Source organism: Pelodiscus sinensis, chromosome 8 (genome assembly GCF_049634645.1).
Source record: "Pelodiscus sinensis isolate JC-2024 chromosome 8, ASM4963464v1, whole genome shotgun sequence".
Taxonomy (NCBI): Eukaryota; Metazoa; Chordata; order Testudines; family Trionychidae; genus Pelodiscus; species Pelodiscus sinensis.
Genome location: NC_134718.1, coordinates 60,131,187 through 60,158,546, shown reverse-complemented (window position 1 = coordinate 60,158,546; position 27,360 = coordinate 60,131,187). Strand labels below are relative to the sequence as shown.

The window sequence follows — 27,360 nt, the reverse complement described above, 5'->3', positions numbered from 1 at the left end:
ATAGCACCTTTTTTCGAAAGACTACTTTCAAAAAAAGGTGTTATCCCTTGTAAAATGAGGCTTACCATAATCAAAAAAACAGCTGCGCTCTTTCGATTTACTTCTGAAAGAACGCAGCTGCAGTCTAGACGCAGGTGAAGTTTTTTCAAAAAAAGGCTACTTTAAAAAAAAAAAAAAACCCCTGTAGTCTAGACACATCCATAGAGTTTACAGAGGGGAAAGACCAGTTAGATCATCCAATCCATCCTCTGCCAATGCAGGATTGTTTGCTAGGCAACACATTCTAGTTCTTTGTTCAAGTTTAATTTAAAATATCTGAAGCAAAAGATGTCTCACTATCTCCTTTGGGAAGATCTATTCTACACTATAACTTCAATAGTTTTTCCAAATTCTCTGCAAATTGGATCTTTAAGTTACTTTTCAGTTCCTTTGAACTAACCCAGTCTCTGACCACGAAACAGACTTTCATTAAGAATTACTGGATAAAACAAGCAGGAAAGTTTTTAAATTTTGCTTATTAGAAGTTAATAAAAACACCTTTGGTTATTTATTCTGTTTCAGGCACCATGTTGGGGGACAACTGATTGACAGTGTAATGGAGAACACTCACCCTTGTTTTCCTGTGGTCTTCAATGGTTGCAGATTTCATATTAAAACTAAGGGAATAATGAAAAACAAACTATCACAGGTATGTACTCATCAACCAAAACACCATTTTAAAGATAATTTTGTACTTAACATCAACAGTACCAAAATATTTTATATGAAATGTAGAAACACTACATAATTTCTTGATTTCAAAAGCACACAAAATAAAGATAATTATCATGAAACAAGATGTAAGCAACATTTCTAAAACCTGTAAATTATGCAAAATGTGTTTTTGGAACTTTTATAACTTTGGATTAAATTAAAACATCTGCATTTTTTTGAAATGATGTTTTCTACTCTAAACATACAAGGAATTACTATCACTTTTCATTGAAAAACAGACGTAAGATTTTCGTTTTATTTTATATTTTGGTAGCCCTACAGATTCAGGTTTTCAAATGAATGGAGACCAGGTACATTACAGATAGTGGAAGTCACAGTTTGCATATATTACACTGTAATTATGCCTCAACTCTGACCTGAGAAAAATCATCTCTTGGGGTGAGATGTGAATACAGTTTCAGTGTCCACTTGGTCATACATCTCTAGACTGAAATTGTCAACAGAAGTACCAATTAGTGCCAGTTTTCCTGGTGTCTTTTTATTGGAGACATGCTTTTCAGAAACTCAATGGAAATCACTAGCTCGTTTCGTAGGTCAAAAAGCACTCTCATATTAACAATGCTTACCAGATCTAACATTTTTTTTATCCTTTCAGTTCTCTACTACTTGTCCTGGTTTTCTTCCTCTCTCTATGCTAATGCTGCTAGTTTTATTGTGAACCTATTCTTTTCTCACCCTTCTTGCTCAATTTTCAAAATCCCCATTAGATAAACTTCCCACAGAACTTCTTGCAGCAACTGCTTTTACCACAGACCCTGAACTTCCCCTGCTCCCCACAGCAGCCCCAGACAGGTAATTTGGTGATACAACAGTTTGCACACCTTTAGAATGTTTTGGTTACAACATAACTAAGTACAGGTTGAATCTCCCTTGTCTGGCACCCTCAGGATCTGACCCATCCCGAAGGATGGAATTTGCTGGATATAGGGAGGTCCCTTGCCACTAGCCTCCCAGGACGCTCCCCATTTCCTGCAGTTGGCTCCACTCTGGCCCCACTGCCACTCAGCTCCAGACTACAGAGCTTGGACTTGGGCTGAGTCCTGCTGGGGATCCCCAGGACTGAGCTCCCCAGTCTCTGTGGTCCTGCTTCTCCCCTGCCTGACCAGGGATCCTTGGGGACAGGGCTTGCCAGCTGCCCAGCTTTTGCTGCTCACTGTTCCCACTGCTGCTCTGCCCAGACAAAGCTCCCCAGGAATGAAGCTCCTCGGCCTCCACAGCCCTGCCTCTCTCCTGCCTGATCAGTGATGGGACTCGCAGGTCTCGCTGCTGCCCCACCCAGCTGGGGCTCTCTGGGGACAGGGCTCCCGTCGTGCAACTCTGCTTCTTCCTTGCCCGACCTGGGCTCCCCAGGGACAAGGTTCGCACTCCTTGGTGCTGGGGCTTTCAGATCCAGGAACATCCATGGTCCTGCCAGATCACAGATGTTGCTAATCAGAGAATCCTGGATTTTGGAGGTTCAGTTATTAAATTATTCATATCCCAAACAAAGCTATTTTAAAATCCTCCCAACTAATAGATTGCTGATATGGATAATATTAAAGTTGTCATTGTCAAAGTGGTGGCACGAATGCACAGTTATAATTTTCTGAATATATTTTCATTTTCAAAAACAATGCTTCTGTGTCCTTTTATACTTGTTACAGATGGTCACTGAAATATCATTTTGCTCTCTGGAAAATGGGTACAGATTCTGGATTATAATAAGTTATATTTATTTGACACAATTTTATTATACAATACAGGGACTAAAACTAACTATTTGGTATGACTGGAAGGGTTATTCGTAGTCCAGGTGCACACATGTACACCAATGTGCTGAGGCTGACACTTCCTGGATGAATTTTTACAAAAGGGCCCTCTCATGGCTTGTCTGCATGTAACATGCATCAAACCATTCTGATCAATCCAAAACCTTCTTGACTCACGAGTAGCGAATTCACCTTTAAGTGTTAAAAGGAATACGAAAAAAATCTCAGTAGGCTAGTACTCATGAATATATTAAACAAGCTGGTGCATGAAGGAGGAAAATTAAATTTGGTAATGAAACATTTCAATTTCAGGCTACTGAAAGGTGATTACAAGCATATGAAAGAAAATTTTAAAATTATGAACACACTGCACATCATTTTAGGTTTTAATATAAAAATTAGCCTAAAATAAGTAATGGCTATTTTGTTGTTGTCTATTCCTTCCTTTGCTAAACCTATAAACCTTTGATAATATATATTGTTGATGTGGAAGAGTGAAATGGAACATGTTTTGGAAGGATTAGATTGTTATCAGTAAAAGTTGGTAAACATCAATTTCTCTATATGCACATAGCGGAAGAAGTATTTCCATCTATTTAACAACAGAAATTTACAGATGGGCAAAGAAAGAAAAAAATGTTTGTTGAAAACTCAGACTTGGATTTAAGATTTATTTAATATATTTTCACATTGGATGTTGAAAAACTTGTGTTTTAATGGTTATAAAGCTTTAAGTTTTTGAATCTCAACAGTACTGCTGTTAAATGATTATGGTCTAATTTCTCTCCCACCATAATTTCCTGCTATAGTGAAAATCTGAATTTATAAAAAATGAAAAAAAAATGTTTAAACCTAAATGATACAGTGTATCCAAATTATATACAAATTAAATTCACCTCAATCTACTTAAAGCAAGTTATTTGACCAAATGAGCTCTAGGAAACTTTGTTTTTGGTTTATACTGAACTAACTGCAGTGAACTAACTGCAAAAATGAGAATATCACATGAAGACTGGATTACACAAACAGTTACAATTGTGAGGGAAAAGGTGTCCGAGGAATTGAGTTCTGGTTAATTTCTATTATACCTGTTTGTAACAGTGATCTGAAGCTTTCTGCCCTGTTCACTAAAGAACAGTTTTGAGTGAGGGGCCTCTTTCATCGGGTATTGTCTACAAATCTAAAGGCAGGAACCCTCCCACGTGGTCTGCCTTTTAGTCTCACACTGATGTGTTAAACACATTATGAACTTACTCATTCATGGCTGCCTTTTGTGATCTGTTCTGAGGACAAAAAAAAATGAGTTAATTGAACTGGATCGAATTAGCTTTGCAAAACCAAGAATGTCTTTATGTAATGAAGTGTGGCATTAATTTGGGATACCTTTCTTTTTGGGGCTGTTTCCTCGTGTCAGACAAGATACAGAATAATACAGTGACTGCTCAACTGAGTTTCTGAAAGATTAAGGAATTGAGATCTTTTATAGCACTAATGGTTCCTATGAAGTGAGTTCTGAGATACCTATTATGGAAGTGTACATATTCACTGTACATGAAAGCTATATTTTGAAAGTACAAATGTCCACCATTAGGAGTGTTGACTTTTTTAAAACTAAAAAACTTACTGTGACACTGCAGGCATCTTTAACTGCATCAACAAAATTAGCAAGTGTTTGGTATGTAGGTAGCTGCAATTTTACACATGAAACATACACTATTCATGTTTTAAGATATAAGTGAGAAAAAATCTTCTCCTCAATGAAGCAGGAAGAAGCAGGTGTTCTGAAATCTTGTAATTTGTTTCAGTAAATGAAGAGGTCTAACTAACTTGGGAGCTTCATGGTCTCGTTGAGCCTTGCATGGTTTCCTGCCAGCTCTTCCAACCTGAGGTGAGCCTGAGCATTTCCAGACTCTCAGCTGTACTCATAATTCACTGAGAACTCTGTAATAGCTTTAAAGAATAAAACTGAATACACAGATTTTCTGCATGTGCTCTGTATTTGAACTTATTGGGTTCTTTCTGTTTCTTAAATACCACACTCTTAATTGTAGTCAAATAAAATAATAAAGTTATGTAAAAGCGAATGACATACTGCTTTAGACTTTAATAAATTCTGTATTGAGCATAAGCCTTTCCATCTCTCCAGCAACAATTTTCTAAAACAAGGACATTCTGATTTTGAACTGCAGTCACTGTAAGCAATGAAAAGTGCTACATTGTCCTGCATTTTGTAAGCAATGCAATGTATTACTATATAACATGTCTATCTGAATAATTAAAGAATAAATCAGTTTTGCTATTCTTTTAATGGGAACAGTAAACAATGTAGCTAAAATAGTTAATGTCCTATCCTTATTTTTTCCCAGGGTTTAATAAATAGGGAATGAAGCTTTTCTGTGGAAACATGACAATACTATGTTCAGCTTGGGAGCATATTTTCTGTTGCAGCTGATGAAGTGGGTCTTTGCCCATGAAAGCTTATGCTCCAATACATCTGTTAGTCTGAATCTGAATAAACAACGAGAAATCCTATGGCACCTTATAGACTAACATGGCTACTCTGATATTTATTTTCTGTTTGTTTATAAAGTGTGGTTCCACTGCAACAGTGAATAAAAGTTAGCATTAAGGTATTTGAGAAACCGATATAGAATACAGGCAGTCCCCGGGTTACACGGATCCAACTTACACCCTACTTACAAACGGGGTGAGGCAACCCCGCACTAGCTGCTTCCCCCCAGCAGACCAGGGAGACGCGAAGTAACGCCCCCCCCCCCCCCCCCCCAGCAGACCAGGGAGACGCGGAGCGGCTTTTCTCAGCAGACACCTCAGCTTGAGAATAAAGGACTGAGGGAAGTGAGGTGTGGGAGAATAAAACTGAGCTATGGAGAAATGTTTGGCTAGAGTTTCCCCTACAATATATACCAGTTCCGACTTACATACAAATTCAACTTAAGAACAAACCTACAGTCCCTATCTTATATGTAACCCGGGGACTGCCTGTACTACAAAACTAAATTTGCTTCTTTTACAAGTAAAAGGAGGTGTCTTTTCTAATTAAAGAATTCTGCCAACTCATCCTGGGAACCAAAAATCAAATGTTACTTTCTGGCTCACACATCACCATCAAAATTGTGTTGTGGGTATGCATGGTTACTATTTCAGAGAATGCATTTTGTATGTACTGGCTATTAGAAAGCTATTCTCATGCTCACATGCAAAGTAAATACAGATTTGAATAGGATTTTGCAGCTCCAAAAACAAACATTCCAGAGGCAGGGTGCCATTGCTCAGTTACTGCATGCATGGCCCTAACATAAGTTATTCTATTAAGTTTAGTAGGAATAGTATATAAGTGTTCTTTAAAGCTGCCATTATAAGCCAAAATGACTAAGTAAGGTATTAAAGTAAGAATTATTAAGACATTGGACTCAAAGATTCCTAATAAATAGAAAGAAATAACTGGTAGGTCAGCTGACAACTTCAGCTACTAAACACAGCATATTTATTCCTTCTACTTTTTAGCACCCTGATCTATGTAGCTTTTTGAATTCCCATCATGTGCGATAAAATAACCTCCATCATCTTCTTTCAAATCCATCCTGTGTAATACACCGCTCTATAAAGTGTTTTCAATGATAATCTGGAACAAACATTTTATCTCCAAACTAAAACTTGGTCTACATTTAACAAATTTGTCGGGCATAACTACGTTAGTAAGGGATGAAGCTTTTTTAAACTAGTTTAGTTTAGGGATGTTAAATATCGATTAATTAAGTAATCAAATAGTCGTTTGGATTTCCACCAATTAGTTCATAAGAACTTCTGCATTCCGCCTTTGAAATGTATAAGAGCCCCAGTGGAGGCACTTGTGCATTTCAAAGTGGAAGTGCCTCATGGAGCTTGAGGTCAGCGGGGGACTCCAGGCTCCATGCAGTGATCCAACTTTGAATGCACAGGAGTCCCCAGAGAGGGCTCTTGTACATTTCAAAATTGGCCGCCACTGCACCCCTGCTTCCTCCCACAGAGCTGGAGCTGGGGGGGAACCTTCTTTATGATAGAGGCAGCAAGGAAGGAGAAGCAATCATTCGACTAGTGTGTAGACTAGTGTGTAGACTATCCGATAAGCGAAAGCTTATCGGATAGTCGATTAGTTGCTTACATCCCTAGTTTAGTTATGCCAGTAAAAAATTCTAGTGTAGAAACAGTTATACTAGAATAAGGTGCTTTATACCCATCCCCGGCCAATCGAGACCTGGGAATGGGGGAAGCGCGCGCGAAGTCCCCTCCACTGCCAGAGGTGCATGGCATCAAAGGGACCACAAGCGTTTTAAAACAGCCAGCGGTTCTCTCTAGCTGCCACGCGCCCGTAGCGGGGGGGAGGGGGGGGAACAGGGTGAGGGATTTTGTGTGCCCATCCACCCCCAGGCCATAATTGGCCTGGGGGCAGGAGGAACGCGCAAAGTCTCCCTCTAGGCACTGCAGTGAGAGGTATCACCAATGATTTTAAAACAGCTGGCAATTCTCTCTAGGTGCCCAGGGACAAAGACTTCATGCGCTCCCCCACTCCTAGGACAATCAGAGTCTGTGGGTGGAGGAGCATGAGAAGTCTCCTGGCCCCGCCTCTTCCACCTGAGGCCTCACCCCTTCCAGGGCAGCCCGGGGCCACTTCAGACATTTATGAAGTGGCTCCTTTTAAAAATTATTTGCCCACCACTAGCATATAGAATGTTGTCTTTCCAATTTTCCAGGAATAGCTGTATCTTCAGACTGTACATCCAGGTCCCACTCTGGCTTCCATGAACATTCCATGCCTGGTCTCTCAATGCAAATGCCCCTTTATGGGTTCCTTTCTCCAGAAGAGGGCACGTGATTTAGAACAAGCAAAGTAAATCATGTCAGCAGGACATGCCTTTGAGGAGAATACAGACGCAAAATCAGAGAATTGGTATAGGAAGAGATATATTCCAATCAATAGAGCTGTCCAACATCCAACTGCCAGAAATCCAAACTCACTCGTGACACAGAAAATTCTACCTAACATAGTCATTAACCAATTCCCCCATGTCACTCACCTGTGAATCAACTAGCTTCCTAAGCATTATTTTATTTATATCTGTTATTTCTATCCAGTTAAATCACTCTCCTTATTTTATTGCAACTATTTTTTAGAGTCTATATTTTATTAAATAGTAAAACCTATTTGAATTTCCTGGCTTTTATTACTTATGACTTCAAATAAGTTAAAGTTGAAGTCCAAGCTGAAATGCTCCTTAACTCCTGTCACAGTGAAAAAAGTGACTTAAAATGATATAAGCTAGGACAGACTGTCTTGCCATTGCTATGATTTCATGAGTTGTCTTGGTTTGCATCACAACCATAAAAAATATTATTTTCTACTTAATTTATCATGTGTGCATGATTTTTCCACCAGTTCAATTCATTTATAATTACAGTGATATAAAATACCTAATTTTCATTCCAGTAGAGCCACCTGGAAAGAATTAGGTACTTTTGTTGATTGTATATTACTTGAATAATTCTTTTTAAATTGCTTTGATCAATTCTGTGATTGAGACTTATGTTCTTAAAGATTTATGATGGTAAACAAATAAAATATTATACTTATTGGCTATTTAAATACTTGGTTTCTAAATATCTAGCGATTAAAGCAATGTTTTTAGAAAACTGATGTACAATGAATTTTAAAATATTGCCGTCTGTGCTGTCTACTTTGACATTAACTGCAATATAGTTGAGAGTTGTGTATCTGTCTTTCCGTCTGTTTGGTCAAAAATTACTCCTAAGTGGTAAGCACTAGGACCACCAGCTTCAGTATACAGCTTCCACTTATCATAACTTAAAGGAAATAGTAAGGGTTTGGTTGTACCAGGAAAATGGGACGTGCTTGGAATAGGATTACTTTTCATGAAACCACATAGAAAAGAAACAGAACGACCAGGCAGTTAAAAAGAGGCTGGCTGGGGGTTCTTCCTCTGCCCTCAGTTAAGGGCTGTACCAGCCCCGAGGCTCTCACTCCCCAAGCACCCTTTAAGGAAGGTGGTGGAGGCTGAAGCTGCCTGTACCCCTTTGTAAGGGAGCCAGGGGAAAGTGCACAGTTTGCTGCATTATTCACCCTAGCTGGGGAGCACAGGGGACAGACAAATCTGGACCTGCCCCAACCAGGGGACATATACCCTCTACCCCAACTGTGCCCACTGCAGCTGCCATGGAAAGAAGCTTCTCACCTGGTCCCAAGCTGCTGTGATAAGAGAGTGCTGGGGTAGTCCTCTCTTCCTGGGGCAACCCTCATACTGAACCCCTCATCCCCAGCCCGCTCCACAAAATGTTTCAAATGAAGTATGCACCATTTTATTTTCCAAAAAACAAAAAATGAGTTAAAGACCCAAGCAGTGCTGGATAAATCTTCTAGTAATGAAGATGTGCTAAACATTGTTAACATATTATATGTAAATAATATTTTACTTAAGAAGAGCTTTTTAGATACTTAATTTTCACTATTCAGATTAGTTACACAATCACTATAGTGTCTAATTTCAGTATAAAGTGTGTATTTACATTAGTTTTAGTATTCAAAGTCTTTCTTCTTGGTTAATGTGATACCAACTGAGGTAAGTGAGTGTTAGACCATATCCATTTTACAGGTAATTCGTAAGTTACATCAGTTCATTCTTCTACTTTACTTAATATGGGTATTTTTAGTTTGAAGCAGAAATCACTCCTATTCAAAATTTGTGGACTATGGAATGTTTCTTTGCTTAGAAGTAATGCACTTTCGGTTTTTGTTTTTTAAGAAAAGTTTGTGAACTTGAAATTAATTGAAAGGTTTATTTTCATAAAAAGATACATGAATATAATCCTACTGATAACATGCTCTAAGAAAAAAAATGGATAAATGCAGATGATATAGTTAATGAAATTCAGACACTAACTTTCCTTCAAATATTATCAGCCACAGCAGTCTGGTAATGCGGACAGCTAAGGAAGGATAGACTGGGCATATAGAATCATAGAGCTGGAAGAGACCTCAGGAGGTCATCGAGTCCAGCCCCCCGCCCAAAGCAGGACCAATGCCAGGACCCAGCCAGGGCTTTATCAAGCTGAGACTTAAAAACCTCTAGCCATGGAGATTCCACCACCTCCCTGGGTAACCCATTCCAGTACTTCACTACCCTCTTAGGGTGTGTCTAGACTACATGCCTCCTTCGACGGAGGCATGTAGATTAGCCAGATCGGAAGAGGGAAATGAAGCCGCGATTAAAATAATCGCGGCTTCATTTAAATTTAAATGGCTGCCCCGATCTGCCGATCAGCTGTTTGTCGGCAGATCGGGGCAGTCTGGACGCGATGCGCCGACAAAGAAGCCTTTCTTCATCGGCACAGGTAAACCTGGTTTCATGAGGCTTACCTGTGCCGATGAAGAAAGGCTTCTTTGTCGGCGCATCGCGTCCAGACTGCCCCGATCTGCCGACAAACAGCTGATCGGCAGATCGGGGCAGCCATTTAAATTTAAATGAAGCCGCGATTATTTTAATCGCGGCTTCATTTCCCTCTTCCGATGTGGCTAATCTACATGCCTCCGTCGAAGGAGGCATGTAGTCTAGACACACCCTTAGTGAAATAGTTTTTCCTAATATCCAATATAGACCTCCCCCACTGTAACTTGAGCCCATTGCTCCTTGTTCTGCCATCCGTCACTACTAAGAACAGCCTTTCTCCATCCTCTTTGGAATCTCCGTTCAGGAAGTTGAAGGCTGCTATCAAATCCCCCCTCACTCTTTTCTTCCGCGGACTAAACAAACCCATATTATTGTCATCTATTTCCCAATGAGATTCTGGTGAACAATGTTTTGAGATTCACTACTATATAAAATATGCCACAAAGCAACCATACAAGGATTTCAGGAGTTTAAGTAACCTAAAAAGCTGCAAAAATAATGCCAGGAATATTTGTGGTTGCCATCATTCTATTTTGTTAACTAAGGTGTTAAGAAAATTGGTTGCATCTTACTCTCCACCTACATGTTGTTTATGCAGACCCTGACTGTAACAATTGATGCACAAGTAGATTCCAATGGAACTCCATTAAAATTAGTGTGAGGTTTCCTGTGGATGCAAGCAGCCTTGCACATAGAGCTCATTGAAAAACTAGGGCCTTAAATTGTAAACACGTCAAGGCAACCCCTTTCCTCCTATTTGAAGAGCACTTAATATAACTGAGATAGTGCTATAGCAGTAATGTTAATAATGAAACTTTGTTTACATAGAAATGTTCATGCATAGAACGCAAAGAACTCTGCAAACCTTAGATCACACATTACCCTCTCAAGAAGGGGTTAGACTAATTGTAAAGATTGGTGAACTGTGGAAAAGTAGTTTTGACTTGTCCTAAGTCATATAATAAATATTTCTCCACAGATCGGATAACAGAACCTAGACCCTTTTGTGCTCTAACCCAGTGTTTCTCAACTAGTGGAACGAGCATCCTTAGGGGTACTTGAGAGAAGTCTGGGGGGATACGTCAACACAACTGAAATTTGGAGAAAACAATTTTTGTTTTAAGTTTTACAGCACTTTATTATTTTTGTATTTTTTTTTTTGCATACAAAAATTTCATCACCTGCCTGGCTACGATTAAGTTGTTTAAACAAAGGTGTTGCAAATGGTAGAAAAAAATTCTGTGTCTGAAAACTTTAGGTACTGGGGGTACTTATAATTATATATATATATATATATATATATAAAAAAAGAGGGTACTTAAAAAATTTTTTTTTTTTAAAAAGGGTACTTTAGAAAAAACGGTTGAGAAACACTGCGCTAACCAATACACCACAATTGTTCTCAGATATTTGCCTTAATCTGATCTACTGTATTAAGAAAATGCCAGCTGTAAAACTGAGTGTCTATCACAGCTAACAGCTTGGTTATTCATGTACAAAAGGAAAGAGTGAATGTTAAATAGAAGCAGAGAAAAACAGACTGAGATGGAAATGGAATATAGGTAAAAAACTTTTCTTAGTAATTTAGAAAACTCCAACCAAATAATCCTTTGGCTCTTCTGCCACTGGGCTCCTGCAGGACCATGTATGTTGCTGGACCAGAGTCCTGGTATTAGAAGGTCCAACCTGTATATGAAAGGGTATTAACCAGGAGAAGGGAGATTTTTTTTTCTCCTTGACCTCTTATGATAGGACAAGAATCAATGGGATTAAATTGCAGCAGGGGAGATTAGGTTGGACATTAGGAAAAAATTCCTGTGAGGGTGGTTAAACACTACAATAAATTGCCTAGGGATGTTGTGGGATCTCTAACATTAGAGATATTTAAGAGAAGGTTGGACAGAAATCTATCAGGGATGATCTAGATGGTGCTTGGTTCTGCCGTGAGGGCAGGGGACTAGATTTGATGACCTCTTAAGGTCCTTTCCATTTCTAGTATTCTATTCTAAGTGTGGAAGGCTATGCCCAGGGGCCTTGCTGGGATGATGGCTTAAAGTCTCATACTCTACATTAAAAAGTTAGATCAAGTCAGGTATGCACACCCCGGAATGATGTAGAGCCAACCTAGCCTTTGAGGAAGACAATGGGAGATCACCTCCCACACTGGCATGAGTAGCATCTATACTAGTGATGATAAACTGAGGCTAATGAATGGGCCATAAGAATAGCCCACCATCTCATATGGTCACAAAATTGTTGTAATCAAGACAGTCTCCCATGATAGGATAGTCTTTCTAACTGTACTTCCGTATCTAGCATTGGTGGGGTGTGCTGATTGAACCACAGCAACACTTTGATTGGATGCCGAGGGAGTGCATGGCTCACACAGCATTTACCTCACTTCATCTGCCCTTGATTTTCATATGTTTGATTTCAATAAAACCAGTAGAGGAAAAAAAAGTGGACAAAAACCAGCAGAATCCAACAATCCTGTGCTTGGGCAACAGTAAACAAAATGTCTTAGGATATGTCTACACTAACCCGCTAGTTCGAACTAGCGGGGTAATGTAGGCATACCGCACTTGCAAATGAAGCCCGGGATTTGAATTTCCCAGGCTTCATTTGCATAAACTGGGCGCCGCCATTTTTAAATCCCTGCTTGTTCGAACCGAACCCCATGCCGCGCGGCTACACGTGGCACGAACTAGGTAGTTTGGACCAGGCTTTCTAGGTAGTCCGAACTACTTAGTTCGTGCCGCGTGGCTACACGCGGCACGGGGTTCGAACGAGCAGGGATTTAAAAATGGCGGCACCCAGTTTATGCAAATGAAGCCCGGGATTTGAATTTCCCAGGCTTCATTTGCAAGTGCGGTATGCCTACATTACCCCGCTAGTTCAAACTAGCGGGGTAGTGTAGACATACCCCCATAGGCCACACACACAACACCTGACAGACCACAGGTTGCCCACCACTCATCTATAATGAAGCACTACAGTGGTGCAGCTGTGTTACTCTAGTGTTTCAAGGGTGGCAAGCCCTTAGAGACAGTTTCAAAGATAAATACCTTAAAATAAGTGAACCTGCACTTGGAATACAACCACTAGATACAAGCACTACCTATCTCCAAATCATTATTAATCATGCAAGTGCCATAATTTGAAAAACTGCCCAGGGATTAAAAGACTATTTGAAATTCAAATATGAAACTGCAGTGATTCTGTATGATACGCCAGACTGAATTTTATTACAGTCTATAGGCAATATTGGCTCATGACAATAACCTTAAATAAAAAAGGAATATTGCTAAGCATTTAAAGATTTTTCTTTTTATTAAGCATTTTTATACTAAGCTAAAGAATCAAGTATTGAACAGATGGTGTGCAAACTAAATGATTAATGATGTTCCATCCTCAACAGATATACTATAGACCATTCAGGTCACTCCAGTTTAGGTTGTGTAAGCACTTGAACTAGAAAGTGCAAATTCAGGGATCTATAACTCAGCTGGAAACAATTCACTTCAGACTGAAATTAGGTTTTTAAAAGTCTGAGGTTCAATAACTATTACTTAATAACTACCTTTTTTTAAAAAAAAGGGAGAGTTACCAGTTTTAGATTCTTTGTGCATTGATTTAAATTTTTTTTTTTTAAAAACAGGTCACTTGAATTCATAAAAATTTAGAAATAATCTAAAGCAATTATAATGTTTGAAGTCTTTTAAAGACAATCCATTCTGTTTTTTGAATATAGTCTACTACATATGTACAGGTACTTAATTTCAAAGGATTTCATATGCCTTAATATGCATTTGCAAGACAGTAACAGTTTGTAAAAATCTTGTAATTATTTAGTAACATGAACTTTAAGCACCATTAGTATTTATAAAATACGTACTCCAATCAGAGATATCTTATTCGTTTACTCAGTCAAGACCAATTCAAATTGCTAATAGAATATCTGACAGGAAGGAGTCATTCATTGTTCCAATCCAGTGGAAGTAGTGACTCAGTCACTGAAGAGCTGTTTTGTCGTGGCCTGAGAGTTGGTGGTGTCAGCCCTGTTCCGATTTACTTCATGTACAGATCACAAAACCACAATCACAGCTGGCAAGTTTAGCTTAAATATCAAGACAGGATGTGTTTAGACTACAGAGTTTTGTCGACAAAAGTTGGCTTCAAAGTATTTGAACCTGTGAGCATTGTACTTGTTCTGTGCTTGGGAAGAAAGGTCAGACTGGTGTCTTCCATACTGAATTGACAATATAATACACTGAGTCATTCTTATCATTTTCTTAATATTCTCAGTAGGTTAGAAGATCAAACAGATAATCTCATTTAACTAGACATGTAGAAATTGAGCTATAATCTCATGAATACCAGCAGAGGAAAGTGAAGAAAAATAAAAATGCCATCCAAGTTAAAGTTAACACGATAACAAGGCTTACAGCTGCTAACAGAGAAGAAATTTAAAAAATGCAGGAAAAAGAAATAAAAATTCAAAACAGTGTAGCCCTACATAGCAATACTTTGTGAATGACTGACAAAGAAATACATTATGAGAGACTTCATTACTGCGGTAGGCACAATAATGGGTTTTCTGGCAGCAGGATCGCCTAACAAAGTGTAAGAAGAAAAGCAACTAGGAAGCAAGATGCACTGTAACCTTTAAAAGGAATAAATAATACTGTACTCCTTTTCACTGATCCTACAATGAGCTCTGACAAGAGCAGGGTCCACTCGCATGAAGCTTATTGCAAAACAGAGCCTTAGTGTAGGATGCTTAAGGGTGAAATTGAGAAATAACAGTGACACACTAAATTTTGAAATGTTAAAGCCTGAAAATATACTATGTGTTGCTCGCTGTCTTCAGTTAGTATTTGTTAGCCACACTGATACACTCAACAAATTCCGGAAATTTTTGTGCCATCTGACTCTCAAATGTTAGGTTCTATGAACATTTTTTTTTTTAAATGAAGAGATGGCAAGAGCTCTGTGGTGAGAATAGTGTCAAGAGCCCAGGAAGACAGGAGTAATAAAAACAAAATCAGTGCTATTTCAGACTTTCGTAATTAATGCAAGTATTTGTAAAGAGGAAGTTGTCATCATTAGTAAAAGCACACACCCAGCAACTGTCAGGGCCAATTGTTAACTATGATGAAAATGCAGAGCCACTAATACTCACAGAAAATGCAAACACTGTCAAATTCAGGAACTGTTCTCAAAACAAGATAAATAAAACAGATGGAGATTATTAAATGAAAACCTTTTTTGACCTGCAATTTGTAGGTGTGTTTGAAGTAGTAAAAGAATATTTAAAGAAACAATCTGTCACCATAGTTCCCACGAAGGTGTGTGGCTGTGCAGCCACACACAACATTCCCCCCCCCCCCCCATCCCCTCTGAAGTGCTGTGCAGCAGGCGGCTGCTCCAGTGGGAAAGGCTGGCTGAGCCGGCATGGTGAGGGAGCCACTGGGGAGGGAGGAGGCCTGCTCCAGCAGCTGAGGCTGCCACATGGTGGGGGGGAAAGGCGGGGCCTGTTCTGGCAGCTGGGGCTGGGAACGGAACCTGCTGCATGGCGGGGAGAGGGGCTGTGTCTGCTCTGGCAGCCAGGAACGTGTGTGCATTAATAAACTGGGTACCATGGTGGCACACATCCAAACCAGCACACATGACCTCAATATGGATGCACAAGCCAAAACTCACTCTACACATGGTTGGAAAAATCTTAGAGGGAACACTGTCACTAAGGATTACAGTATAGAAGGAACATATGTTTTATTCGTATTATGTTATTTGTTTCAATTTCTATAAGAATTAAGTACATATTTCTTTGACTGCAATTATTGCAAAGATGTTAATATTACAGTATCAATGTAATACACAGAAGAGGTAACAAAGTTAGCATAGGAATAACTGCTATATTTTAAACAATACTGGTTGGACCTCCCTGGTCCGGCACTCTTGGGACCGGACCCGTTCCAAATGAGGGAATTTGCCAGATTAGGGGAGGTTCCCTGCCATCAGCCTTCCAGGACACTGCCCCTCCCTCCGGCTGGCTCCATGCCAGTCCTACTGCTTCAGGGCTTGGGCTTGGATCTGGCCCACTTCTGCTGGCTGGCTGAGGCTCTCCGGAACCCAGCTCCCCAGACTCTGCTGCCCTGTTTCTGTCAGTGATGGGGCTCTGTAGCTGCCAGGGTTTCCCATAGATGGGGTTTTGCAGCTGCCCCGCTTCTGCAGCTCCAGGTCGGGGCTTCGCGGCTGTCCCACTGCTGCCGCTCTGGGTCAAGGCTCTGCGGCTACCCCACTGTGCCGTACCCAGCTGGGGCTCCCTGCCTCTGGTCTCCCAACCGGCTCACACTCCTGGGTGCCAGGGTTCTCTGGTCCTGCAACATCCATGATCCTGCTTGACCATGGATGTTGTTCGACCAGGGAGTCCCAAATTTAGGAGGTTCAACCTAGGTATGTAAAAGAGTAGTTGCAAAGTCGGCTACTGAATAAGCCAAAGCTAATCGGGTAGTTGAGCCAACTACTCACATTCCCCCTCCTTCAGCCCCGCTGCCTTTATATTAAAAGCTGGTCCCCCAGCACCCTGTCTCTGCGGTGAGAGGGAAAGGGGAGGCACAGGCGTAGCAGCGCTGCAGCTCTGCCTTTTAAATGTAGTAAGAGCCACTTGGCTCTTACTACATTTGAAAAACAGAGGCACAGCGGGGGATCCTGCATGAGCCGGGACTGTGGAATCAACACAAATAGCAGATAAATTTCCAACTGCCATACACAACTGTAACCTTTTCACATCAACAATCTTTCATCACATTGACAGTATTTTTCTTCTAAAACAGCATAGATGGCCATCAGTTTGGTATATTCTAAACACATATACAATGACTCCTATAGAGATCTAAATACTATTCCCTCACCATTTCTATATTCCCCTTTCTCTTTTCTTAAAATAAACAATATACAGAAGTATTTTTATAAGAAACCAGAAATAAAAAAAAAGTAACCAAATTCTCTTATTTTTTTCTAAGAAGTTTGATCAGAAGTCAGGTTCTGTGAGGAAAGAAAGCTTTTTATTTACTCTACATGCATTTAATGCAATTTAAGTCTGCTCAGCTTCTGGAACATTTAGTTCACAGGTTTGTTCAGTTGTTCAACTGACTTTTTTTTTTCTAAAATAAGCAATGATTATAGATACATGGCACTTAGTAATAAATTTTCTCATGATTCTTTAGTATGTTATTTTTCTTTTAGGGTTCTATACCCAATTTATACTCCCTGATGAAATTTCAAATTCATCTAACTCTTAAACTGTTTAAGTGTTGAATTACCATTATAATGACTACTCTGTCATGGAAATATAATCTAAAGAGTTATTTTGAAACGCTTCTTAGAAAGCTCACAGATATCTATCAATTCGCTTTTCTGAATTCACCATTTGATAATACTAGCAACAACCTGTCAACTTTAACTATTGGACTATTTGTTGCCCTGTGTCCATTGCCTGGAAGCTCATTAATTACCTAAATTCTCTTTCTTTAGGTCTTGTTAATTACCCATCTCCTGTCTCTGAGGACCTTGTTAATAACTTGTACAATCTCTCTAAAGAGGTCCTAATAACACATTAGAATTAAAGATGCTTTTCTTTTAGCACCTGTCAAGTGGTGTAAATTGAGAAATTTTCACATCAGTTATTAGCTGACTGTAGTATATTTTCTAAACAAACAATTTTAGAAAAATATGCACAAAGGCTTGGCCATTTTATAACATTTTTATTTTGGAAGACAAACATCTATTTGTTTAGGTGGGTTCAGTATAAAGGCAATATATCTGGTGTCTGCAGATTAACCTCCTGAGAGCTCTATTAATTAATGGGAGCAATTAAAATAATGAATATAATATATAGGGCAAAAGTTTCAAAGCAGTGGATTAAGGAGTTATAAATACAAATCCCATTATTGTTAAAGGATAGCTGAAAATACCAGCATATATTTCATTAGCTGCATGGTGTAAATGCCTTGGAACGACTGAATTTACAAACATCTACAAAAAGCGTATTTTCTTTTACTGTAAGGCCGTAACATATTTCAAATGTTAAGAAGTTAGCATAGAGGTCTCTAATATACCTGACAATAAAAGAGGAAGAAAATAATCCTTACCATTTATATAATATTGTACATCTTCAAAGACCTTAATCTACTCTAATACAATCCTCACAAAATTCTGGAGAGGTAAGAATCAATCCCATTTTACAAATAAGTGAATAACTGAAGATTTTCGTATCTCCATATTTCCATCATTTTTTACACTTTGTGATTTTATTGTAATTATCTAAAATACCGTTAATCCTTATTTTAAGTCTGGATCAAGTGAACAAGAACAATGAAAATGAAATTTACTTTCCCATAGGGTACTGCATCTGTCTAACTGCTTGGGAACAAAGAGATACTGTGCTGTAAGCAAACTACTTGCTTTTCTCTCCGCTTTTGAAATAGAAAGCAATTTTTTTTATTTTCTGTAATATACTGGTTTTAGGTTTAACCTCTCTAGTCCGGCACTCTTTGATCTGGCAATATCCATAGTTCAGCATGATTTTAGTTAGCCATATGTCCACTTATCACAGGGATGGCCAACTTTCCTGTGGTCCCATAAAGTTTGTTTACAGCCACCAGTCCGGGCTCTAAGTGTTTTATGCTGTTATTTAGCTCCAGTTTGTCCCTAAATATCTTCTAAGAGCCTAGTAAGCAGTGGAAGTGTTGGTAATGCTACTAGACAATACTGACCTCCCATAGTTCTTCAAATTCTCCAGTCTGGCACTGGTCAGACTCCGAGGGTGCCAAATTACATGGTTCAACCTGCAGCAAGGATGACCAATAAGTATTGACCAAATGATGGACAAAAGCCTCCTTTCCGGAACTTATCTAACCAACCATTAATTATACTACCAGGAAATGCTATTCCTCAAATTATTATTGTTTAACCAAAAATGCCAAACTAAATTGCTTAGGATGAACATAGGGTCTGGTCCACGGCTCACTGAAGTCAATATAAAGACTCCCACTACATTTCAAGAAACTTCACAATGAAGCCTCTAGGGGTTCATGCTAGTCCCAAGCCTGGATAAAGAAGGAGGGTTGGTCAGATGAGTGTCGATGCGCTGACCGTAAAACAACAATAGGAATGAAATCTGATGCAAGTACGATTAACTGATAAAAGATACTGGCACAGACATCGCCCGGATAAACAAGGTCCGCGATACCAATCGAGCGATCGGGGTAATGTAGCATGGAAAGAAGGGAAGGCACCTAAGGAACGGACAAGATCTGTGCTAGTGACAATATACAAGAAAGGAAGCGTGTTGGAGTGCAAGAACTACAGAAGGATTGCCGTAACCATCTAGACAAGGTGCGGATGATGTTACTGATGGAAAGATTGAGATCACTGATAGAAGAACATCTAGCGGATGAGCAAGTGGGATTCAGGAAAGATAGAAGTACCATACAGCAGATATTGGCACTAAGATTGATAGCGGAGAAAGCTTGTTGAAAGAACAAGAACATCTACTACTGCTTCGTTGATTTTCAGAAGGCATTTGATAGTATAGATGAGAAAGTGACTTGGGCGGTGTTGGAGTCATACAAAGTGGATAGCAGACTTATACTATTGTTTAAGGATATCAACGATAATGCAGAAGCAGTGGTGAGAACATGCAGAAAGTGGGTTTAGAATGAGTAGAAGTACGAGACAAGGAGATTCGATATCAGTGAGTATCTTTATCACACATCTAGAGAGTGTGATGGACAAGTTCAAGGAAGAGGTAGAAGGGATATTGGTGCACGGGATGAGAATTAACAACTTGAGGTTCGTGGATGATATAGTTATCATTGAGGAAGATGAAAAGAGGTTAGTGAGAATGGTGCAGGTGCTGAATGAGGAAGGGAAGCAGTATGGACTGATTATGAATATCAATAAAACAAAGACAATGGTATTTGGCGATAAGGAAATAGGAAGGAAGATCAGTGCAGATGAGATCGAACTAGAGAAAGTAGAGAAGTTCACATATTTGGGGAGCAACATGACGTATGATCTAGCCTGTAAGGAAGAAATAGCGGCTAGAATAGTGAAAGCAAGAGCAAGTTTGAAGGCGATGAATAATATCTGGAAAAGTAAAGCAATTAGCTTAGGAATGAAGCCGAGCATCTTGAAAACATGTGTATTTAGCAGCATGTTTTATGGATGTGAGACATGGGTGATAATGAAAGATTCAAAGAGAAGGATATTGGCATTCGAGAGGAGTTATTATAGAAAAATTCTGAGAATAGGATGGATGCAGAAGGTTACCAATGAGGAATTACATAGGAAGATACAGCCGAAAGAGAACCTACTACAGAAGGTTATAAAATGGAAGTTACAGCTATTCGGGCATATCTGCAGAATGAACGACAAGCAAAAAGTTAAGACCTTGGTATTCGGCATAATGGATGGTCCGAATAGGAGCAGACTCCACAGAGAATTGGTAGATGATATAGTAGGATTGGTGTGGAGCTAGTCTACAGAAACTAAGCCACTCCACACTGGACAAGGAAAGATGGAAGGAAATTGTGAGGGAGGCATCGGACACAAACTGGAGCTGAGCCCATGGTTGATGATGATGATGATGATGAAGAATTTCAAGAGGCACCGCAGGCCCACATAAAGTTCACTTATTTGTGTGTGGAAGTTAGGCACCTAATTACATTTGAGTATGTGTGTTCCAAGTATCTTAGATAATAAGTCAAACATTTTTTTAAATCCACTTGATTCAGAGACAGATTCACTTGATTCAGACATAAAATTTGCACCATCCCAGTCTGCATGGATCTATGGTCAATACTGAAACCAGAGCCACCACCTCAAATCTAAGATCACAGATTCAAAAAGGCAACATATTTCCTTCAACATTAAAAGTTAATGGACAGCTATCCTTATGCCTGAAAAACAGACCCTGTCCTACCAACCTATATTCACAAAAATGTTATGTTCTTCATAAGGTCTCTATTTAAGCTCTGTAAAATGGCAACGAATTTACATTTCAGCCTGGAGGTTCTATCAGATAACCTTCAGATATACGTGTCCTCATGCAGCATGCATGGTTTCTTTGTAATTTAAAGACAGTGACGTGCATTTGTCTATCATTTACATTCTTATCTTTTAAACTTCTAGATGTCAAATTTACCCAAAGATTTCTGAGTGCATTAAGATGGGGAGGACTAGAGGAACACTTCAGACTATAAGCTGTTATTATATAATATGATAAAATAGGTACTTTTCTGAGGAGTAAGGAATCAATGTCTCAGATAGAAAAAAAAAGGTTAAAATACGGAGAATGAGGAAAACAAAAATTAAGCAAAACACAGCTCAAAATCTAAATTCTCAGTTTACACATTTTACCCTAATATTTAACATGCAAAGCTGACTTTTTCAGCATAACTTATGCTGTGTCCATACATTTATGCATTTAGCCATTTCCTGCCACATCACTAACTCCACTATATACATTCTATTTTACTTACCTTTCACAGTTAAAATTAGTAAAAGTAAAGTTAAATTGTGAAGTTATCACATAACTCCAATATTTAAAAGAAGCAGAATGAGTGGCCAAGAATCGTTACTGAATGGGTACTATAATATTCAATGTGATCATAAAATAGGGGAAAATAGGGGTTTCTCTAGATCCAGGTAGCAATTATCATTACGAGATTAAATATATGGTCCTGCCATGAGTGCAGGAGACTGGACTAGATGACCTCTTGAGGTCCTGTCCAGACCTATGAAACATCGACTCCTTATACTCTGTATCTGAAATACTGTAATATTGACACTTAGCTAAAGAAATAACTGCCTTATCTTAGATAAGGAAGTCTAATAATTAATGACTTCTTATAAGTGATCACTATTTAGATTCAATAGTAAATAAGCCTCCATCTAAAACCAAGTCATGAAAAGACAAATCCATGCTGAAACATGTTGGAATGTCTTCAGAAATTCAAAACCAAAGAACACTCATAGATCATATTAATATAATACAATGTAATATCAAAAATATCCTTAGAAGTATAGCAATGGAAAGATGAACAAACTATACAAGGAATTCATCCTTTTTTGCTTATAAATGGATGAACAGTGGAATATATATATATATATATATATATATAAAAAGCACAAATATTATATACTTGACCACTACACATTTTCATTTATATAACATGCACAAACTATCAGGTCCAAATAAAATAAAACCTACCTAGATGTTGGCAACATGTTTGTGGCCTTGAAGTTCACTGTAAATGGATTACGTGAGTCATAATCAAAATTGTCCTTATGACTTTCACCAAATGCACTAGGTGATCTCAAATCAGTGGAACTGTCTGATCCCCCATTGCTAAGTTTATCCAACTTCTTGATATCTTTTTTTCCAGTCACTCGTTCAAAAAGGCTAACTTTTTCCTTTTTCTCTTTTTTTATTTCTTTTTTTATTTCAACAGGCTTGGAAAATAGACTTATGTTTTGGTCCCATGATGCAGGGCTTTCTTCAAATGGATTTTTCTGTCTTGGCAGCGTAGCAAACTTTTGGGGCAATGAAGCACTCACATTTGTAAATGGGTCATTTTGTGCTTGAGATGCTGATTCACTTTTATCAGCTGTATTGTCAATCTGGTTCATTTTAGAAGTATCAGCACTTGATGTCCTTCTATGTGGAGATTTTAGATTTCCTGCAAACAATTTTGGAGTTAGTATATAAGCAGTGAAACATTACATCACACTTTATAACAGGTGGAGACCTCATATTATTAAATTCAGGTTTTGACATTTTGCAATTGGTTCAAATTTCAAAAGATATTGTAGAATAATTTTTACAGTTCCTTAAAAAAACAAAAGCAGTTGTGGTTTCCAGTATGTAGTTAAGGAATTTAAGGAATCCATATGCTCTGAAATAAGCACTCGTTTTCTTTATTAAAATTAGGTTGTACACAAAAGGTGTCTGACCAGTTTGACATTTCAGAAAATTACACAAACATAGTTCTGTACCCGAAATATTGCATAACTGACAGCATTTTCAACTCTGGTGACAGTTTCTGGACTTTCTAAAACAATGAAATCAGAAATGTTCAAGAAAAAAATAAATCTGAGCAGTTAAACTATTTGTATATTGAACTGCTAGATAAAATGTAATGTTATTACTGTATACTTTAAACTTAGGAAAAATGGGCAATGAAACAGTCACAAAAGCTGGTTATTCTGTTTTTGGCATCAACATTTAACTGGAAATAGACATACTGACTGATTTAATCAAAAAGGCAAAGACTTCTATGAATTAACCTACCATACAGAGAACTAATTCCTAACTCTTTGTCTGCAAGTGCATGCACTAAACTTCACAGATTCGTAAATGTTTTCACACTGATAGCAACTAGATTACAATCATAGTGGCTAAGATTAAGAACAACATGTATTACTTACCACTTTCATCAACAGAACTAAAAGGTTCTAACTGACGTCTGAAAAGGTGTGAATGGCCAATTGTGCTGGATTTCATTTTTTCAGAAGACACATGTGATCCAGTTAAATCAGACATTGAATGAGCTGAAGATAATCGTTGAGGTCCCAAAAGAAAAGGTTTTTTTGGTTTTGATTTCATGTGCATTTCATTACTGGACATTTCAATGTTCGCATCAGGTATGTGAGAACTCAGAATGATAGCAGAGGATGTATCCGAAAGTGTCCCATCATTCTTTCGACCTTTCATTTTGTCTTTCAGTTTAGCAAAAGGTGATTTTGTTTTGTCCTTCATTGACAGATCAAACATGCTTGCTGTCATATTATTCCTCATAAATTGAATATTAACCTTTATTTCTCCTCTGTCTTTAGTTCTTTTTCCTTGTTTTGACTCTAGGCTAAACCACCTTGAAAGGAGGGAGGGGAAGAGAGAGAGCACAAGTTGTCATATGTTTCATTATGAAGAAAGATCATAAATCTGCATGCTATTTTCAAGTTAAATTAATCTTGATATTGTAAACCGAACACCAAAAACCATGCAAAACCCCCCTGCTCGCTATGCTCGCCAACTCCTCTCTCTCTCTGGTCACGAAAGCCTGATGACATCATTCTGTTGCGCGACAGGAGAAAAAATTTATGTACAGAAAGAGACTTTTCACAAATCTCAGTCCAACTGAGAAAGTCAGACTTGGTGCAAGGGTTCTAAACCCCACTGAGGTCAGTAAAATTGTGTCTGATTATGTAACCACCACCAACGTGGATTTGAACCTGGGACCTGACAAGAGGAGCCTCTACCCTCTGAGCTAAAAGCCAGCTGGCTCCCAGCCCATGCTGTAGAGGTCTCTTGATCTTAACTGTTGTAGTGGTCTAGGTCCGCAACGCCGTTACACCTATTACTTTTCAGGAAGAACGGCATTGTGCAAGAGGGTTTTTCTTGCACAAGAAGGGGCACTGTAGACGCTCCTTCTTGGGCAAGAGCCTCTTCTGAAAAAAATGGTGGATCATTAAGTATGCAAATGAGGCTCAGCGATATTCCACACTTAGCCTCATTTGCATATTACTTGCGCAAGAAGCCGCGAGTGTAGACATAGCCTAGATGCGTGGGTTACACTTACAAGACTGAATTTGGCATCTAGAATTAGAGAGCCAAATAATTTTTCCGTAACAGGTATGGCCAACTTTTCAAAAATAGCCTTTATTTGTAAATAATGTACTGGTACATAAATGTATATTGTATGACAAGTGTTTCATCTAAAACTCATATTTGTTTTGCTTTCTGCTTAAGCTTATATGATAGTAAATATTTTGTATTGTTTTTCTCCCTGATGAGGTTTACATGGGTGGCACTAGCAGAATAGTGCTCACAAACAGCCTTTGGGACCTTTGGTGATTCAGGGCCAAACATCCTATCAGTTATGCAAGTTCATCTCCAACTGCCTTTAACGGTGGTTTCACAAATAGCAAAGTAAGCACGCCTCACTGAGGTATGCCCCCGTAACGAAGGGCTTGCTTCTCACGGATAGTCACTAGTAGCACTAACATCAGCATACTCTACCCCTTTTTTTCCTGTCTTTGGAATCATAGCAAATCCCCACCAACTCCTTCATGGAGGAGACAGGTCCCCATCATTTCCCCTTTCCCTTAAAACCAGCTTAGTGAGGCTCCTTGGTCAAGAGGTGTAAGGGCCCATCTGACCCCAAGCATGCTCTACTCCTGCTCTGTTTTTCTCTCTAGTTTCACAGAGGCATCTATGAGGTGAAGACACCCTCTACTTTCTATATCTACTCCCCCTCTACAGAAGATCAGTGAAGGTCATTATCTCCTCCCAAGTTTCCACACAACTACTTCCCATGTTCTGAGCAGTATTGTGGGAGTCTCCAAGATACACACTGAGAACCTAATCCTGAAAAGGGGAGGAACAGACACAGGCTAAAAGCATTCTAAACATCTGCTTCCATTTCTCCTTGCCCTAAGAGGCTCTGAGATTTCCTTTAGCTCCCACTGCTCTTGCAGCCATGTGAAAAGTATCAAAGGAATGTGGGAAAATCTTCTCTCTCTGGCACCAGAGAAAAGAGTGAGGATTGAAAGAGGGAAAGAATGCCTCCATGACTCACTGAAAGGATCCAAGTAAGAGCACACCCACCCACCCCCCCACCCTCCCATTTATAGATTTACTTGGCTCTGGCAGGTGTCCACGAAGCAATGTTATACCTTGATTCCTGAGAGATTAATACAATTTCCCTTAGAAAGTGCATATTAAATGAAGTGTATATATCTAAAATGAGTTAGTCAGCAGCAACGTCCAACTGTGAAATATCAGCAACTCCACAGCTCATACACTGTCAGGAAAAAAACACATGCATATGTATTCCCACAACAGTAGATTACCATGATGAAACTAAGTTAGAGCAGGAGAGTTGGAAGTGAAACTATCAACACAGATAAGAAACCTATTATGCACATAATACTATCAAATACTCAAAGCAAATAGACTGAAAAAGAAGAGAAAAATAGTCCAATACCCTTCTAGGATTTTTGTTTGTTTTCTTTAAACAAGTTATAGCTTAAGTAAATAAAAAGGTTTCAGATCCAGAAATACCTTTTGAAGGACATTCTCAACTCAAAAATCATAACCTACCAAGGAAAAACTAAAAGGGAGAATAAGGAACATTGTCTTTTTCTTTTTTTTCTTATTTATAGTATATAAAGAAGATCCAAAAGACTGTATACTTTACCAGTATCAAGTCTTGTCTTCCTTTTTTTTTTTTTTTTTTTAAACTAACAATGTGCATTTGAAGGCCCAAAATACAAAGATTGAATTTTTTTCCATCCCTTAACTGAAGGAGTTGGGGAATTCCATCTGTAACAAGGATACTCTTCCTTATAATTGTTAGGCATTTAACTTCCATAAACATTAAAAAAACAAAAAACAACAACAAAAAAGGAGAGTTAAAAGTGAAGAAAAATATTTCTCTTTTCAGTTAACCTGACTTCACCTGCTTTGACATCAGCAATGCCATAAACCTAACTAGTTCACCCAAAAACTCTAAGGGAAGAACAGCCTAGACAAAACCTAAAGTTATAATGTAAACAACAGTAAATACACATATATCATATACACCTGTCCTTTGCACACCATAAAGCAGCAAAAGAAATGAAAAACAACTTTCCCATACCTTTGAAAGGTCACCTTTTAAAGAAAGCTCACTCACACTCATATTCTACTGGCTATATTTAAAGAAAAACACAAAGAAAAACAATCTACACACATAACAGTTGTGTATGTTCTCTCAATGGACTTAAATTGTATATTATTAATGAAAACAGATCCAGCTTCTCAGACAAGTAAAAGCTGAAGCAGTGAAAGTTCCGCCTTCTACATTGCTTGCTGGAAATCCCAAAACTTCATGTGGGATTGTGGGTTTGTTTGTTGCTAAAGCACTCTATAAAAGTAAATTCTGGCAATACAGACAACAAAACAAAAAAATTATACAAACTTCAAGTCAGTTTTTTCCAAATTTAAACAGTTCAACCTCAGTTGTTATTAAGCAACCTTACTCCGCTTCCCCAAATAAAATCTCAAATAGGAATATTGTATCTTTAACAATATTCTTGCAATGATATTCCTGAATTTGTATATATTTTCATTTTGGGGTCAGAAGAACATTACTGTAAGTTTAAACTGACATCTGATGTTTATTAACTTGTTTTGTAACAATGTCAAAACTTATATTTAAGGTTTAAAAGCAGAAATGTTAGCATACCTGTGTATATAATCTTTTACTGCTTAAGGTAACCCAGCTACTGAAATCATTATCATGAGTTAACTAACGTGTCACTATCCG

At 38.5% G+C, this 27,360-nt stretch overlaps 1 protein-coding gene across 1 annotated transcript in view; it reads right to left on the bottom strand.

The window, feature by feature from the left end:
* RAB11FIP2 (RAB11 family interacting protein 2) overlaps positions 1–27,360 on the bottom strand; it is a 50,469-nt gene that overhangs the window by 8,912 nt on the left and 14,197 nt on the right. Inside the window, exons 2-4 of the mRNA XM_006111382.2 lie at positions 23,480–23,922; positions 22,263–22,731; positions 611–656 (exon numbers count right to left, since the gene is read on the bottom strand). Coding sequence (XP_006111444.1) covers positions 611–656; positions 22,263–22,731; positions 23,480–23,922 — 958 coding nt within the window. The remainder of the gene's footprint in view (positions 1–610; positions 657–22,262; positions 22,732–23,479; positions 23,923–27,360) is intronic.